The following is a 19,704-nucleotide window of genomic DNA, read 5'->3' on the forward strand; positions in this document are numbered from 1 at the left end:
CTCATCATCAACTTCAACAAAAGACAGAGCTTCAGCCAGAAATCTCTCCAAGCTTCATTTATATGAGAGCCAATTTCATCCAGTTTTTTTCTTTTAGCAGCGTTCTAATCGGTTTGACACCTCAACAAGCTGTGCTGAGACTGCATTCTCAGAAAAGTGTGTTAATGAATCTCTTGCCTAAGTGTCTTAGTACAGTAAGTAAGATAAATTAATGACAGACAAGTGTGTATTACAATGGTTCAGCCTTTTTGAGAAACACTTTACAAAACAGTACACAAACCCCACAGTAGTTAACTGACGAGTGAGTAGCTATGTGTGGAGAATTAAGATGGATGAATCAAAATACTGCAACCCACTTGATATGCAGCATCACAGAGACACATCAGCCATGCAGAAAATAATTACTAATTTAAGCATATCAAATTCACAAAAAAATTACTGGTAGGAGCAGAATATCTCGTTCTACTAAATGTTACTAGTAAGATGACCATCAGTCATGGAAATAACCATATGGCTTACAAGGATTGTGGCTGAGAGCATCAGAATCATAGACCATTGAAGAACAGCTTATATAAGATGTAATTATGATATGAAGACTAGTAATGCAAGCTATCCCATATTGCTTTGAGTTTTAATGTTTTCCAAAAGCTCAGCTAAAAATTAAATGTTAAAAACCCAAGTGAAATAGGGACAATTGCTAATACTAGATTCTAAAAGACACAAGTTCGTCAACAGGAATTACTTTGAAACATGCAGTTTCATATTTCACTGCCATATGAATCAGCATTATGAACAGCCAGCATTATTATAGACTCAGTAAAAACAAATGATTCTTTAGGTAGGCAGCAGAAATGAACAGCCAGTAAAAAAACAACTATTGACACCAGCAGTTGTTGTACAATAAAAGATTGAAGAGAGTTGGAGAACAACAGCAGAGGCAACATGCAACCTTGGAGCGACAGGAGGAAGCGCCATGAAAACAAAAATATTGCTGTAGTCAGATGCAGATGAGCTGTAGCAAAAGTCTCTGATTGCTACAGACGAGCAATGAGTCGGCCTTGGTGGAAGAATCCAGATGCACTTTACTGGTCAAGAAATTTACTGGGTAAAAAAAAGTTCATGACATACTTTTTGATACTTTTATTCAACAATGAAAAGTTGTTGAAACTCAAAGAAGTCATCAGCAAAACTCTGTCTGTACATTTTAAAGAGTTATAAACTGATTTGGATATGCAATAAGCTGATGTCAAATGAGCTCATATATTTGTGGCACAAACCATTTTTAAAATGAGTTTATTTCAAATAGTCTATTAACGGTAAATAGTATTGCGTCAGAGTAGCACTACAAAGAAAGTTGTCTACTTAAAACTGCATTGTTAAGTTTCTATTTTTGTTCTTTCGCGTTCATTTGTAATCATTTGAGCTTTTGTAAATGTTATTGTTGGTGCTCTTGCTTTTATTTCAATAACATTATTAAGATGTAAATATTAACAAAAATGTGTACAGTGCAAGAGCATTTCATATAGGGTAGTGAACATGTGTGTTTGAGTTTAGAAAGTAGTGTAATTCTTTACCTTGACAATAGTCAAAGAGTGAATAAAGGAAATTATGGGACCACTGGGTGGGATTTCTTTTCATTACCAGCAAATAAAACCTAAAGCCACTTTTCCAATGCCTCACTATCATATTTCCACAAAGGCATGATAAACACACAAAAAAAATGTCTGCATGCAAAGAGAACGGTCCCCCTCAGTGCGTCAGTGTGCTTTGTTTGTTTCCACTTCATGGACTTACTAAATCAATACAATGCTGTTCCAATTATTACCATCAGCAACCATTTGGAATGATTGGATTGGCTCCAAAGGCTGAAAAATAGACTAAGGCTGTATCATATGGGCCACTTTGCACTGCTGTAAATCCGTAATTGGATAAATCGCAAGCTAAGAAAGCCATATCCCTGTGGGGAGATGGGGGATGGGGGGTGGTGGGGTGGCATAAAACAATGCTCCGGTCGTGTCGGCAAAAGTGCTGTTTCACATGGGACTAATGGATTTCTCAATTAAAATGCTTAACCACACTGAGACTATCAAGCAGATTAGAATAACCAGGCTTTTGTACGCCAAAGGTTTCTTTAAGGTGCCATGTAACAATTATTTCACCCTAGTTAAGAAGAAAAGAAGAAAAGAAGGAATAAGGAATGTTTCTTATCAAAAATAAATTGAAAATCCTTTGTAGAGCCCTTTTGCAGACTTCTAATGCCACTAAAGAATTTACTTCTTTTTTATCTTTGCACAGTTTTCTAACATTCTGACCACCTTTCAGTGCTAACAAATAATAATAACATTCTTACAAGCCACTGGAACAACAACACATGTTTATGAAGTCTAAAGAAAAGATGAGTCATGAAAATGAACTAAGGTTATTAATTCTCCAACAAGGACACTCTAGAAAATAAGTTCTGGAGTTGCAGTTCTACTTAACTTACTTCACAGACAGGTTGTGATCTGCCTTCTTTCATTTCTTTATCTTTAGGTCACCTATACTGTATATTTCAACATTCATTTTCCTCTCAATCAACTTACAGATAAAAAAAAAATTAAACAAGAATGGCAACTTTTCAATCATTCACTCCAACAATTTCTTCTGAAGCTCAACAGACACAATCATAACATGTGGCCATAGTATCAGAGGGACCACGGTGTATTTCAAAGTGGCAATAACCCAAGGATTGCTGCATTGATATTATGCTTTAATGCAATCTCAGAAGCCACGGAGGATAATACCGGCACGTTGAGCTCTCAGGCATAAATCTTCATTCATGTATAAATCACTCAAAATAGAGCAAGTGGATTTGAGTCACAAATCTGAAAAAAGCAATAAGCACATGCGCAAAGAGAAGTCCAATACAACACACTTCCACATTTCACTGAGCACTAACTGTTGTGGCTTGAAAGAATCTCAGTGGAGGAGTGAGAAGGAGATAGGGCACAATGCTCTTCAAAACACCTTTGAATTAACCAATCATCCCCATGATTGTTATAGAGCCAGTCAATCAGGAAGGAAATCCAAAGCTTGTTGAGGACACTTCAGCAAATGATGAGGAATGAGCAACAACCAAATAACTCGTGAGGAGTACTTTTTTTCCCCTACCACCAATAAGAACGCTATGGCATCGGCAAACCACTGCATGGCACCATGTAGTGTCTAACATTATTACAGCATCTCATAATACATCTCATACATTTCATGCTCTACTATCTTATGCAAAAAATATCACCTGCAGCAATATCTGCTCCACTATTCAAAATAAAGCAACGTTACCAAAGAACAATCAAAATAATACAGACGTTGAGACTTGCCATCCACTATATGGCTTTATTCCTCAAATTTTTACATTTTCTGTGTGGTTACTTGACTTCAAAGTGCTCTTTGATATGTACATACTGTAACATTAAGTCTCAAATTGCTGGCCCAAAGACACTCTGATGAAAGGCCCAAGGATTTGATCTGATCTATAAAGCGTAGTTCATTAAAACATGATCTTTATTTGAGCATTATTAGAACTCTTTGCCAACATTATGTACAAAGGAGAGCTTTCCTACATTGGATTTCTTCATCACAGAGGACAGTGAAGAAACATGAGGTTCTCAGTCCTATAGAAAAGTGCTGGTCTGTTGTAATGGCTCAGCTTTATTGACTATATATTGAAATGTTGTATGAGATTTTTAGCTGCTTTGAAATTGATGCCAATGCTTATTCAAGAACTCTACGTTTGCTACAACTGCTTTAAGTACTTCACAGCTTTCCAGTAAATTATCTACAGGAACCAAAGTCCAGTGTTTAAATATTTCCAACACTCGATTACTGAGGTCCACCTGAACAAAGTTATTTTTGATATGTGAATACCGATGTATGAAATGAAACTATTGTTATACAGTATGTTTTCAGGAATATACTCTTATTTTGAATGTAATGCCAAAAAAATATTAATGTAGAAGTTGGAAAACGGGCATGTTTGGGCCACAGTTGATTTGAAAGTTAAATCTTTTCTCATACAGAATAGCTGCAGCTCAACAGTTTGAGGCCTCATTTTTTTTTGCATTTTTGTCTTTAAAGCAAGTCTGAACTGCAGGTACCCAGACATCTTTTATGAAGCCATGCTGTCAAATGCATGTGGCTAAATGGCAGCCTGTGTTGCTCTGCACAACCTGCACATATCTTTCAGTAATAATGTGGCCTTCACAGATGTGAAAGTTATTCAAGCCGTGATGACAAATGCACTCACATACTATCATGGACCATAGCCCAGTGGGTGCAGCATCCATAATTTCCAAATTACAAATGTCGATTCATGGTATTTCACTTTGCCCCAGTCCGTCTTCAATGAGCTCTGTCTCAAATTTTTCACTGACAATAGTTTTCAGATGCTTTCCTTTTTTTTTAAAAGCAGTACAGCATGAGGAACAGAAGATTCTCTAAACTATTTGCCCCAACAATCTAGGATGTACTTTTTAAAACCCCATCAAGGTACAACAGTACGGTTAATTAACCTAATTTATAGCGAGGTGTTCGCAAATTTCCAGTCTTGCCCCATTCAAAGCCTTTTTTAATATATTGTTGGCGTTAAAATGAAAAAAATTGCTTATATTTTTCTCAAAATAGTAATCAGTGCTGATTTTAGGTGCTGTCGCTATCTATATCATTGCACTAAACGATTTGCACTTGATTACACCATTTTTATTTGAAGACAAGGTTGTGATATTGTTAGCTCAGTTTAATCAGACTTAGGACATTTGCTGGCAAAACTGAAAATAGTTTCAAAAGAAACTACAGTGCTTGTTGTGGTCTTACAAAACCTTGGCATACGTAACATCTCTTGAAAATGGCATCTGTGTGATTTGTACACACAACATATTTTACACAATGATAAAAATGACTAAAGGAATGGAGAGATTTTATAAATATGCTGTAGTTTGTGATAGAGGGACACAGACTGAGATGCTTTTATTCATTGCATACCATTTTTTATGTCAATCCCCTTGGTTGCTTCAAACACTAAGAGTGATTGGCACAGCAATCATGAGAGAATTCCTGGAACCAAGTTCAACTACTTGTACATGCAGAGCACAGTCAAAAAATTCATATTCAAACAGTGCATTTCAAGTGTCACCTACTCAGGGTATTCACCAACAGAGCAAATTCTTAACATATTCTGGTCATGCAGGTGCATCAAAGCATCCATCATTAGAACAGTAACATACCAAGATGGTTTAGCTTGACATCAAAACACTCTGTGCTCTAAACAGATAAAACAACCGTTCCACAGAGCAAAATTCATTAAACATTTCTTCTTTCTTTCATTTTATCTGCCAGTGGCCTATATACAGTAATTAGGGTTCTTTCAAATGTCTTGGTATTTAGACTAGCCTTATTGACTGATGATATTATACTCAATACTGGTCTATTTGCAACATTAGAAGTCAACAGAAATAGAATGATATGGTTTAACTCAATTAATTAAGCCATATATCTTATGGAAAGGAATTGTATTTTCATTTTGCTATGTATTTTCATAAGCTTCTCTTCTGTGTTGACTTTCCCCAACCTCAGGCTTCTCCCAGAACTCCCTTTGCTTAACATGTAACATCTAAGTCCACTCGTGCTGCCAAATGTGTATTCATGGTCACTTTTATCCCAGATCAAACAATCAGCACTAGTTAAGGTTCTTAACGCTGACCCTCAGGCCATTTTTCTTGTGTCACATCTGCTCTCTGCTATATCTACAGCTTTGAAGCACTTTTAGAATGTTTAGCAATGCTGTATGACCATCTTTGCACCATGCTGTATGGATTTGCCATGATACTTATTTATTTCTTTGTTTCTGTTGTAGCCCAACGTGCCTTACCATTTGTACAGTAGTTACTAACACTTTTTTTATCTTTACCGATTTTTTTTTTTTTACCCAGATAAAAATAAATCCCTGCACAGTTATTCCAATACAGATGTAAACGTGACTTCCACCACCTAAAACTCACATTACTTTTTAAATAAAATCGAGGCCAACAGTGAATGCAGGAACTCATTACCATGCTCATTACTGTTCACCTCAGTGCGCCTTATTGTCCACAAGAGGTCAGACACTAACAGCAGAAGTCATAAATAGTTCATGGAATACTTCTGCCTATTCATGCAACCAAAAGTTCAGTCCACATGGAGTATAGCACACTTTCTTTTATGTGACTCAGTTTGATAGTATAATCGAAATTTTGAATATGATTGGAATTAAAAAGCCAATATCAGGAGAAGAAGCAGTATAAGCTGCTGACATCCTTAAGGAACAACTCTGAAAGTTTTGACCGGTACATCACCACATCACCGGTCCATACTTACATTTTGCTAATTTGTTGACACAGCTCTAGGGCCCCCCCTCTATCTTCAGAGCAGGATTTCGGTTTGATTCATGAGTTAGAAAAGTGGGATGCCGCCTGGCCCACTTGAAAAAAACTGTTGTAACCCCTCCCACATTAAAAGAGGCAGGCCAGGTCTTGATATTCGGCGCAAACGCCCGGACCGTTTTGTTTATATCTACAATGTGCGCAACTAAGCAGTTAGCACATAGTCATGGGAATTGGAGAAGAAATATGTGACATTCCTCCTTATTTAGAAAGTTTAACAATAAAAGAATTTACGCTTTGATACTCTGGTTATATAAGCTACGATCGTCTTTTTATTTCTTTCTTTTCTTTTTCTTTTTCCTCACCATTCGCTCAACCAAGGAGTATTTGAGTATCAAAGTCTCAAAGAGAAACTTGTGTTCAACGGTTGGCTGGACTGACTCTTCAGGCAGTAATGGCTACTGCCAGACTTGATTATGTTGCTCCGTGGTGGACGTACTGGCTGCACAATTTCCCACATTTCAATTTCTTATTCCAGTCGGTCGACAGCAGTTTCAAACCGGAGGAGACAAACTATCAGCAGGTTTGTAACTGTACTTGTACGTAGAAGCTCACGTATTTGAAAGAAAAAAAATCTGTTGTTGAACACCGGCTTTCATAAACAATAGTATAATAAAGTAGGGTTTACAATGAAATAAAAAGTAGTTACAAATTACTGTGCTGAGAATGACTCACTCTCACAAAAAATATGTTCAACTCTCTCAAATGTTTGGTCCAATTGATCTGCAGTTCTCACATGATAACACATGACCTGTATTAAGTATTTTAACCGTGTAGTTGCCCAGGTGACACAAACAACAGTGTTTGGCATCTCTATGTAGTGTCTTCACGCATGAATGTTTGGAATTCTTGGAATGAAATGGGAAATATTTTGGTTGTTTTATTCTTTTATATGATCTAACATGTGGCAAGCTGTTGTCACATTTTATGTGCAGGTATCAACCCATATTCAATTGGTCTTACTGAAAACAAACATTTTAGATATTTACGATAATCACTGCAGATATCCCAGATCTGTTCAAGGACAAAAGACTTAACCATGTGTGGCGTTAAGTTTCAGAAGTTCACAATTGTATCCTTGATATCTAAGATTAACACTCTGGACATGTGTAAAGCATTTCTCACCAGGAAACTGTAATGTAATGTGTATTCTGTCCAACTCACATGTTGAAATATTCACTTAACTTGCGCAATCAAAGTTAAAATATCATGAAATGTAATTAGTACAAGTAAGTGGAGATCTTCAATTACAGTTCTGATGAGTGGAAATATAATTGAGAGGGTGGAGTATTGTTCTGTATCTCTGAAATGTAATTACAGAAGGGGATTTTTTGACTCAATTTTGAAATGGCTTGTCATAAGAATACTCACTCAGCAATATATTTGTTGCGCTAATGCCTTCATCTCACAGTTGAGGAGGGAAAAATATTAGTTGCACTTGATGATTGCTCATCCTTACACAATACAAAAAAAAACCCCAACATTTTCTATTGAAGACAATTGTGTTTTGTCCATTCCATTGTGGTCTTTATCTTATTTGATTGTGTGAGAAATGACTAAAAGAAACAGTTTTGACAGTGCATCATAATTTCCCTAGAGTTAGCCACTGAGAGTATGTAAATGTTACTGTTTAGAGATGGGGACTGACTGCAGGCAGCATGACCTGGGTTATTATGGACAAAATAGACAGTTTGGAAACAAATACTAGATACTGATGCCTAGTTGTGCCATAATGTTCCATCTGCAGTCCATCACAGCCGTGATATATTTATATTGTGGCTATATTTTTTGTACTTAATTTCCTCATCTTCCTCTGTTATGTCTTTTTGACATTTTGTAGCATACAATGTAAAGTTGTGTGTAGTTTCTGTGGCCACATAGCATAGTGCTAAACATAATAGCATTATGAAATCACACAGTCGCAACATAGTATGAGAAATGTAATTAAAAATGCTTGAGGAAATTCAGTGACGTTCTTGCACCCATTATCTCTCTTGGGTCTCCTAAAAAATAAATAAAGGGCAGTCACACAGGTGCCTAAAATGTATGGGCTGAAGTTATATGTTTTGGTAAGGACATGTATGTCCAAGTGGCACTGTATGTGTGTTGTTATTAAGAAACTTCTCTTTCGTGTTAAAGCCCCTGAATGTATTTCTTTCACATATCAGTGTCTATCGTTGTATTCCAGCACTGTCATAATGGCTTAGTCACAGGCTATGGTAGTTTGCAGGACTGACTTTTCTCAGACGACTACCTTTGAGAAAATTGGAAAATGAAAGGGAAGTTAGAGACGCATTCCATACAGCTTGCTTTCAACTGTGTAATTGAATTAAACAGGCACACTTAAGCATTTTATGCAGACATCATTTGGATAAGATAAAGGATTGGTACCTTCTAGTTAATGACTGTACATCAAACATTTGTTCCTTTGTTTTGGAATTGCATTCAGTGAAAATTAAAGTGTTTACATGTTTAATTACTAAATAATTGTGTGGAAAATTATTGGAGCAAGGGGAGCAGCATTGTTCTTATGAAGGCCCTGGACTGAATTGTAAAGACAGAAAACCTAACTGGGTTTGAACTCAACTTTGCCTATACTCAAAGCCACTTCTAGCTCATCAGCAGCACCAACCACAAAACAATTAGCAAATCATTGGATTAAAAGTTTGACCTTGGTGCCGGTTGAGGTGAGGCAGCCCAGCTGGTTGTGAATCATCAAGCCACCGATGGTGTTTATTACAGAATAGTTCTTTACTCATTCTTAGTTTTGTTTTAAGTCAGTTTCCGTTAACTTTGACCTGCAAAATATGTATCGATTTGGAATATTCAAATTGCTAAACTACTGGTTTAGATAAAGCAAAATAGAACTCAGTGTAACATAACTTCAGACATGTTACAGTGACAATGGTATCCAGATGGAATGAATAGTCTCAGATGTTGCCATGAAGCATTCTCTCTAGTCAGCCAGACAAGGACTCTCTAAACTTGCGGTTATTAAAACTTGTAATGAAAAGCATCACTGAGTAAAATTAAGGTTATGGTCTTGCATAACTTGTTTTTGGACTAACCAAGTGCTCAAATAATATGTGTTTGTGCCCTTAAAAGGAAGCTATTATAAATAATATGGATATTCCAGTCTGGATACAATGCTGATGCAATGTTGAAGGAGTGGAGCTGCTTCAGTTTCAGTGTTCGAGATGTAGACTAATATTAAAGCAAAATGATTGGAATTGATTACTATAATATTATCAGATGATATCAGATGAGAAGTAAGCAACTAAAAACTGTTGGCAGGTTTGCTTTGTAAAACTGTTACAGGACATTTCCAAAAAATACAAGAAATGCTCCTTTTTCACTTTCAGCACACTGACATATTCTGTATTTCTTTATTTGCTATACAAATAGTTTAAAATACAATGTTCCATGCTGCTTTTTCTACATCAATGTTCCTCTGTGTCTCTCCAGTCTTCAGGCTTCAAATCTTTTGCACATTCAGAAATCACAAGACTGACTGAAAGCCATAGTGTCACATGGTGCTCCCCTCCCACAGCCTTGGCTTTTTTTTTTTTGTTTTCTTCTTAGCCATAGTCCAAGCTGATGTGGCAGTTTGCCCTAAGGCCACAAAGGTTTTTGCTTCCTTCAGTCCTTTTTTTGCTCTGGGCTACAGTCAGCAGTGATAATGCTGATGTTAAGGATGAGGATGAGATAGCTGCATACTAACCTCAAAAATATTCAGTTTTTTTATATTGGCTTTGAGTTAAAGAATACTGGCTTTGAGTTAGAAAGTCAGTCTCATGGGTGATGGGGTCAGCACCCTGAGACCTCACATAACAGCTCTTTTTTTAGATAAAATATGCTGACAAACTATTGACTGATTCTTCAGGATAATATCTTAGTCATGACATTAACATATGGTGTCTTTGTTTTTGTCTGCTTTTCTCTCTCCTCCTCCTTTCTTCCTCAGACCCTAATCCTTCTAGCTTGTGTTGGTGCTGTTGGGCTTGGACTAAGCCTCCTGGTTCTGTCAGTGTACCTGGTGTACTTGTGCTGCTGCCGCAGAGACCTGGATGAAGACTCCAAAAGGCCGGATACCTGCTGTGTCACCTGGGTTGCTGTCATCACAGGTCTCATCATATGGTGAGTATCAATGAAAATAAAAACTGTCCATGGACACATGTATGGTCATCTCGCTGTTTCACACAATAATTACTAAAACTCTTTGCTGAATAGAAATCAGTATAATCTACAATAAAGTTTTTTTTAATTAAATTCTATCTGCCATTTTCTTTCTTAATTGTCATTACTACATCAGAAACCCTAACCCTAACCCCATCAACCTAGTGAACAGTTCGACTGAAGTTCGACTCATACTGTCTATATGCTTTTGAAAATACCTGGATAACCATGGAACACTTGCTTCTTCTCCTCGTTAGATTTCCACATCTTCAGTTGTTTTAAAGCACTGACCCCATACATACATACTGTATTTCTCTACACTCTGTCCTTAGTTGAAAATTGACACCTTTAGTTGAACTGCCACCACTATTTGAAAGACTCAGAATGCTCAGCTCATTATCTACCTGCTTTAGGTAGTACAGTGCTAGGATTACAGAGGTTGAAGGTATTGCTATAGTATAATCACACAGCCAAACTGCTAGACTCTCTGGTTCTAATTAAAGTACAAGAAGACATGATATTATTTGTCAGCATGGACTCTCTACTGTTGTAAATAATAATTATAAAAATACAGAATTAGTTATCTGTGTTTGTCAGAACACCTGTCATACTAAGTTAAAAGATAGGGTAATTGGTTTGACCTAAGGGACACATTAACAATTATTAGCAGTTAACTATAAAGCATACCCTAATTTTCTACTGTATTTACATATTAAGCCGTTTTTTCCAGTGTATTTTCGCTTGTCTGGTGATGACTAATTGATTAGATTTAGGTGTGTGGTTTCTGTTGTCCACTGAGAATTCTGTGACTGCTGACTGAGTCACGTTAGTCGGATTATCATTCACCAGCAAAGCTAATCTCTGAGACAGTCTTGAAATCAGGTTTGAAGCAAATAAACTAGGCTTCATGGTGTTGACAGAGTCTAGCTTATATGTTAAATTGCCTAAGGTTGTAATTCTGTACAAGAACCTGAAGAAAGACAAAAAAAACGCCCCCCCCAAAAAAAAAAATATTGGAAGTTCTCAATCCCAGATACAGCTGAGCACATGACTGCCTTTATCCAGGATGCTTAATTTCCACCTGTGAATGGGGATTTCACCGGATATTGATGTTTTTATCCAGTGGAATTAAGTGAATCTCTGGTGATATCTTGATATATATCATATATAGTTTGCTAGATTAAACCAGAAGCAGCTGTTGAATCGTGTCATTTTAATCTTTGCCTGGTTAGATGTGATTCATAAAATGATTTTTCAATTGTCCCTGATGTGCATCAAGTCATCATCAAAACAGCCAAAAAAAAAAAAACACTTAAAGAAAATGACCAAAAATGGCCATGGAAACCCAGCTGTTATGTGTTCTATTGGATTATATAAAAGAGAAATTCTTAAATCATGTGTTTTTTGTGTATTGGTGTATTATGTTTATATGTTTTGTATACATTTTTGTCTTATGGGTTTCATCTGCACATTCACAACAATTACGCCGCCAATTCTTGTAAACATAAATAGGCAGGGATTGTTTTATAAAGCCTTCAGGGGAAAATTTATTTAATTCCAAAAATTGTTCTAAAATGAAAGAGCACAAATTTGTCCCAAAAAGTCTTGATTCAATTTGTGGACTGATCCACTCAAACTTGTGACAGTGTTGGGCTTTAACTTTGTTAGCTCTCTTTATTCATACCAAGCCACTACTACAGTACACGAGGCCTGTTGTGACGCTAAGTGATTGGGCATGATGCTGTTATATAAGGTCTCGACCTTACTATGTAAAGTTCTCAGTAATGACTTATGTTAAGATTTGGCACTTTATTGACACAATTGAATTTTAAGCAAAGGAGTGTTTGGAGTGATCTTACAGTTCTCATTCCTACAATGGAATATAAGGTCTATACAGAAAGGTTTCAGACCTTTTAGAATTATACAATTTGTTATGTTTCACACTCATCTTGATTTTTCTTTTCAGTAACAAAGCAACGCAGATTTTTAGAGTGGACATTTATTAAGAACAAAACACACACTGAAACATTCCTTTTATAGCAGTATTCTTTATTCTTTATTATGACAAGTGCACCTGAGCTCTGCTGCATGATCTTTTTAATGTTGAGATACCTCTTATCCTTTACGTGAATATACATGTACATAAAGGACTTCATTTGACATAATTAAGCAGACTCGCGTTTGCATAAGGCCTCACAGTTGATGATGTATATCAGAGTGAAAACCTAAGCATGAGGTGGGGTTCTGCAGAATTACAAGACTAGATTGGGTAAAGGCACAAATGGAAATTGGAACATGTCTTTAACAAGGAAAGTGGCCAAAACATAGTAAGCTTTTATTCTTTTAATAGAGAAGATTTGGAATGATAAGCTTTCTGTTCAGGCCTTGCTCAGTCAAATTAACAAGAACCCAGTGGTCTCCATAAATGTGAACCAACAGTCACATTTAATGAGAGGCAATATCCTCTGATCTGATAAAAGTACAGTATTTGGCCACAATTCCTTAACGTTACACTCAACATCACTTTATCAATGCCAGCCCTGCAGTCAAGCCTGGTGCTGGTGGAATCATTCTGTAGACTTTTCTTTCTTTCTGTTCTTGTCAGAATAGAAACAGAAAGCTTCAACAAGGAAGCTGCCAACAAAAACACAGGAGTGGTTTGTGGAAAAACTTTGTGAAATTACCAGTCTGCCCCTTGCAGAGTCTGGAGTTAAACCTACTTGAGCATCTCTCGAGAAAAAAAAAATAGTTTTGCAGTAAAGCTTTATTTCCTTCCTGAGCTTATATTTAAACTTATGACAGTTTACTGGTGTTATTCCTAATATTTTGAGCCATAGCAGGATCCTTTGATTCATAGTGAGCTTGTTATGTTTCACAGTTCAACACATTAAGACTTAATTAATCAAATCAGTGTCCCTGCATTTGTCTATGAAGTGCACATAAGGTCTAAGATGGCCTATAGCATAGATGGAAATACAAAGAGAAACAAAAAATGTCTTGTTTAAAAAGGAACTAGCTGTGCGTCTTTATTTGTGTCTTTTGAAGGATCTGTGTTTATGCACAAAGGATGAAAGCCCATAACCTCCAACTTAACCTCCCAAAAACTGAACTGCTTGTCTTCCCAGCCAAACCAACCATACACCACAGCATCTGCATCCAAACTGAATCCCTATCTCTTGCTCCATCAAAGGTTGCTAGAAACTTGGGTGTCATGATTGATAACCAACTAACCTTAAAAGATTGCGTTACCTCGGTTGCTCGTTCATGCCGCTTTGCATTACTAAACATAAGAAAGATCAGACCATACCTAACCCAACATGCCACCCAACTCCTGGTGCAGGCCATGGTCATCTCCCGCCTTGACTACTGCAAGGCTCTCCTAACTGGTCTCCCAGCCTGTACTATGAAACCTCTGCAGATGGTCCAGAACGCGGCGGCGCGTCTGGTCTTCGATCAGCCTAAAAGAACACACGTCACCCCTCTGTTCATTGAACTCCACTGGCTGCCCTTAGCCGCCCGCATCAAATTCAAGTCACTGATGTTAGCCTACAAAGTCCTTAATGGAACGGCTCCCATGTACTTGAATGCTCTTGCAAAGGCTTATGACACAACTCGGTCCCTCCGTGCGTCCCAGGATTGTCATCTGGCAGCTCCTACACCACGCCTAAGACAATCCAAACTCTTTTCATGTGTCGTCCCACGATGGTGGAATGACCTACCGAGCTCTACCAGAACAGGAGCGTCCCTGTCTATCTTCAAGAAACTCTTGAAAACCCAGCTCTTCAGAGAGCATTTCCTATCCTAGCACTTACCTTGTACTTACCTACCCCCTCTATCTTTGCACTTTATCTTTCTGCACTTCCTTCTATGCCTGCACCCTATCTCTACTCTGTCACCTCTGACAGAGTCGGACTAGTGAGTTCCTTCTATGTAGTTTATTGTTAGCTTTTTATATAGCTTGTTATATCTTCATTTGTAAGTTGCTTTGGATGAAAGCGTCTGCTAAATACATAAACAATGTGCCTCTTTTAAGTTTGTGTGACCCCTAAGTTGGCTTCTGTTACTTTACTGTTAGAGCAATATACTCATATCTGCAGACTGGCTTTTGTTCATATAAGTGGTTGCTTTATTAATTTGATAACATAGTAAAAATAAGGCAGTTATTCAGTAAATCATACAGTTTGTGAAGTGGTTCATCCTTGAAGTAACTAAATATCCTCAAGTTTAAACAGTGTTCACTTTGTGTGTTGATTTCTCTCATAACATCCAACTGATGTAGAGAACCTTTGCACAGCCGCAAAAAACGTAATACTTCCCTTGAGGCTTAACTGCCCATGATGTTCTGTCTCATTACTGTTTCATTACTGTGTCATTCGCTGGTCTGGGTCATTTTGGCTACCCAGTTAATGAAAAATTCACTGTGAAAGCCAACACAGAAAAGCTTAAACACAGATGTCATCAATAGCATCAAGCTAATTTATGTGTGTCTTTTAACAAGCTAAATTAGGTAATTCTATAACCGCATCTACGCAGTTTGGCTCATAAGAACTGCTGTAATTGTATCTTTTTTTCCTCAGATATAATATGTCCCTAGTGTCCCTAATCATAACTAGAGATAATTAGTTTAGTGGAAAAGAAACAGGCAATGGTTTTTATTATACTTACAAAATGACAACTGGAAAACACAAGAAAGAACGAACACCTACAATGCCTTCCAAAGACTTTGTCAGGCGCGGAGAGAAAGTTTTTGTGACTGAATTCATTTGAATTTGAGATCAAAACATGAGTCAACAATGAGCCAAAGTGAGGCTGGTTTTTAGTTTTTATACCACACTATTCACATGTGTATAAATTCATATGCCAGAAGTTGCCATATATTTCAAAAGCTACTTTCTCACCAAAAAATTTATTAAAAAGGCTCAAATTTTGCTAAATAAGCTTTTGGGTAGCAACAGCACAACTCAGCAAGGCTTGCTTCTGCACATCTGTGCATGTAGAAGGGAGGGGCCGATGTAGTGTGAGTGTGTGTGTGTGTGTTGCCTGTTTGATAAAGACAAAAGTAGAGGAGCTAAATTAATATGTTTCATGCAGCGCTTCAGTAAAAGAGGACATTGACTAAAAAGTGACTGAATAGATAATTACCTCAATTTTGGAGAATAAGGAAACTTCAGTCTCAGTCTCACCTCTTTTTTTCCGCCTCTTGTTAGGTCCACTCTTTCTCCCTCAGACCCATTCAGTACTTTTCCCTGCTGGTTGGTCAAATGAATTTCTGTGGTAATAAATGAGCATGCATTTTGAGGAAATGGCCACACACATGGTCTGTTGTTGCATTTGTTTGGGCTGAAGGCCAAAGGAAACAACAGAGTAATGCACATTTGCACACGGATCATTAAAGTTGTCAGTGATAGCAATCCTTTATTTCTAAACTTCAAATCTCTTCTCACCTTAGGTTTATGGCAAAACTACTCTTTTTGTCCCCTTTTTTTGGTTTAATTTGCTTTTGTAGGGCACATGTTCATAAACATGCAGCATGATTTCTGTCGCAGTAAAATAGGAAATTATATAATTTTTAGGTACTCTGTGGATGATGTTTGGATTTTGGTCATTTTGGTCATGTGTCTCTTTGGTCATGTGTCTCTTAAACATTTTGTGTGATTTTTTTATTTTTTTTAGTTTGTTTGGATCGTAGCTGGAGTTAACAGTCTTTAACAAATTAATATTTTGAAAGTGAAAAAAAGTCTGAAAAGATGACTTTCCAGATTGCAATATTTATTGAACATACTGATGGCATTAGGTTTGGAGAGTTAAAGAGTCCACACTGAACTCAAGCTCATACTCTTTTTATACTGCCATACAACACTAATCTGTGTGAATGTGGAGTTTCTTCTGTCTAAGGCATATGTATATGTTTCTCACATCTGTTCTTTTGTTTCTTTTCTCATACAACTAATTAAACATAACTAACCCTAACCCACTTTATAGCTTTCGAGGAAAACCTTCTCTTTTGTAAGGGTACATTTTGCTGCCAAACTCTCTATTTTCCTTCTTTTAAGACTTTCATCCAAAACACAGTCAAAACCTTAGACACAATTCAGATACAAGACAATATACCTATATATGTAGAGGTATATAAAAGTATGGTGTACTGACTCTAGGGGTGCGAGGAATAATCCTCAATTTAACAAAATAGAAATATATTCAGTATTTGTTTATGTTACTGCAGACTGTTAGAGATAGAGTTTTACTGACTCTTGGGGTGCTGGGAATAATCCTCCCTTTTACAAAGGCTCAGGCATAGTCTCAAAAAGCTGCAGGAAGGTGAGAAATATGGATTGGATGAATTCCTCTTAGATATGGTATCCTGAATTCTGAAGTTCAAACTGGTACCTGAAACTAAAGGTAGGATATTTTCTAACTCGAAATGTTACTGTAAAAAGGGATACACAAAACACACCCAGTATTGGATAGATGAAGAGAGTTTATTGGAAAAAAATATGAAAAAAATATTTTGTCAATCTGCTGCTGGTTCACACCATCCCAGCCCATATGGTAGCAGATGAACATGACGTGTGTAACAAGCGCAATAGGATATAATTTTCTTCTCCTGACGGTATTATACAAGTACAAAACTAGTATTAAATTACTCCTTAGTATGTACATATTTTGACCACATGTTTGCATTTTGCACTATTCAGACAACCTCATGTAGCTCATGGCCAACAAAATACATTATTTATTCATTTGTTTTATTTAAATCTCTCCTTTTCTCTCCACAGTTCTGCTGTAGGAGTGGGTTTCTATGGGAACAGTGAGACCAATGATGGGGTCTACCAGCTGACCTACTCACTTTACAATGCCAATCACACACTGGATGGCATCAACAGTCTGGTGAGAGAAGCATGCCAACCTTTACTCTGCAGTCTACAAAAGCAACATCATTTACATAAAGTATTGTTTCTGAAATGATATTTTTTTTTTTATTTACAAACTTATTTCCAAAACAGCTGGGATGCTGCAGAATTTCTTGATAAAGGCAAAATAAGATCTCATGCCAGGAGGGTGTTCCAAAAAATTTGGGAAAGGGGTCACAAAAAACCTAGAAGAGTAATCGCAGCTAGCACTGAACCGGCAGAGGTCTAACGTATTTTTTGATCAGTTAATATAAATAAAAGCACTGTTAGCGCGGTGAAACAGTATGTAAGTGTAAAATTACTTTTGTGGAACTAAACTCAAATAAAAGTCAAAAGAAACTTACTCAAAATATCATAAAAATTGACTGTGGTAACTTTTTTAACTATGCAAATGTCAACATGCAAATTGCCCCCAATAATCTTTCTCACTCAGATAGTGCGTGAGATCTTACATCAAACAAATTTAGTTGTGCCATACTACAGTGCTCATACAGTCTTTATTCAAATCCATCCTTAACTTTTTTAAGGACCAAATAGACACAAATAAACCACAAAATCCCATAATCTTCCCAGAACAGGATATGTTTCTAAACAAACAAAAAAATAACGATAATACGCATAGACTGGGACCAAATCAACTGTGAGAAAGATTGTTCGTAAAAAAACGTAAAAAAGTTTTAGGATTTAAGAATAATGTTTCTTGAGATTGTTCTTTGTTCTTGAGATTAGTTTGCAAATAATTTGTGGGATTTCTTCTCACATCTGTGTCACATAGCATTATTAGAATAATCAAAGAATCTCTGTACTTGAGGGACAAAGCATAGAGTCAATACTGAATGGCCCCCAGGCAACACAACATGAAAAACTAATATCAGTGTTTGGGCAAAGGAACATTTATCATTGCAAAGAAAAAAATAATCCAAGTGTATACAGATTGCACTGTATAAAACTTCCCTGTAATTTGACTAATTAAAAACGTATTATTAATGTATGTATTAAATTGTTTTGGTAAATCATAGACGCTGCATCCTCTGGGCCGAAGGAGTTGGACCATCTAGCTTGTCTCAGCATACATTCTAAAAGGCATCTTTTTTAGGAAAAACCTTTTTTGTCAAACCAAATTTAAGAAAATGTTGCAGCAGCATGGCCTCATAGAAAATATTCACTCTAATGAATGTAATGAATGCTGTCAATGAGCTGTGGGTCTTGCAGCTACCGCCCTGCTGCTGCTCATCCATGAATCCTTGTTTGAGACTGCAGTGATACTGCAGCTCTTTTGGAAGAGACTTTTGTCTGAGCCTTGCTGATATATTGCCAGGTTGCACCAGACTTACTGGTACTACCATCACTATACGATGTTTAGGCCTTTTGAAGATTACAAAGATCTTTGGGCATATTTTTGTTATTGTTGAAAAACCCTCCAAATTGATCTTGGTTTTTGAATGTTTGATTGCCGTGTGGCTATATAAAGGATGGTAATTATTTTGTGATGGCAATAAATCTATAACAGTCAGTTAAATTGAAAACGAGTCACAGTCTGTCCTGCTGGTGACAACAGAATACACAGGAGGGCTGACCATCTCCCTGAACTCACTGAACGGCATCATATTTGCAATTGTCCCTTGATTAACCTTAAAGAGGCCTGGAAGTGGTCTCCTTCTGATGATATTCATTGTGCTGCTTTCTCATATAGATTGAATCTTACACTGGCCTCTTCCTGCAATATCACTGTCAGACTTAGTCATGCAGGCTCAACTGTTGACAGCATGAGGACAAGCTTCTACTTTTAGGTGCGAGGAAATAGAGGATATGGTAAATAAATGATAGACAAATGAGCCTAGATAATGCAAAACAGACAAAGCTAAGGAGTGAAGTTGCTGTATAATAATCTATGGTGAAAGTGAAGACGTATGGTATATACTGCTGAGCACTTTTCGATAAAACACCGACAGGCAGCACTTCCAAGTGCCAGGCAGGTGCTTTCTGCTAGAGAGAGGTGCTATGTGGACATGGGCCCTGAATAGATTCATTTTGTCAGCTTTTTTTGTTTTTGCACAATTTTCAGTTTGTACTCTTGACTTTTATTAATTTTGTCGACATTACTTTTTTTTTTCATTTAGAATTTACACGTTTTTTTGGGGCAACATGGTTGTATAACTGTT

General features: G+C 36.9%; 1 protein-coding gene across 1 annotated transcript in view; it reads left to right on the forward strand.

Annotated features, from left to right (window-relative positions):
- Window positions 1-6,606: 6,606 nt before the first annotated feature.
- The window catches only part of LOC140273156 (protein tweety homolog 2-like), a 30,222-nt gene continuing 17,124 nt past the window's right edge, over window positions 6,607-19,704 (forward strand). Inside the window, exons 1-3 of the mRNA XM_072368674.1 lie at window positions 6,607-6,978; window positions 10,420-10,592; window positions 17,408-17,519. Coding sequence (XP_072224775.1) covers window positions 6,850-6,978; window positions 10,420-10,592; window positions 17,408-17,519 — 414 coding nt within the window. The 5' untranslated portion in view covers window positions 6,607-6,849. The remainder of the gene's footprint in view (window positions 6,979-10,419; window positions 10,593-17,407; window positions 17,520-19,704) is intronic.

The sequence above is a fragment of the Leuresthes tenuis genome, unplaced genomic scaffold (genome assembly GCF_036924035.1).
Source record: "Leuresthes tenuis unplaced genomic scaffold, fLeuTen1.0.hap1 SCAF_17, whole genome shotgun sequence".
NCBI lineage: Eukaryota > Metazoa > Chordata > Actinopteri > Atheriniformes > Atherinopsidae > Leuresthes > Leuresthes tenuis.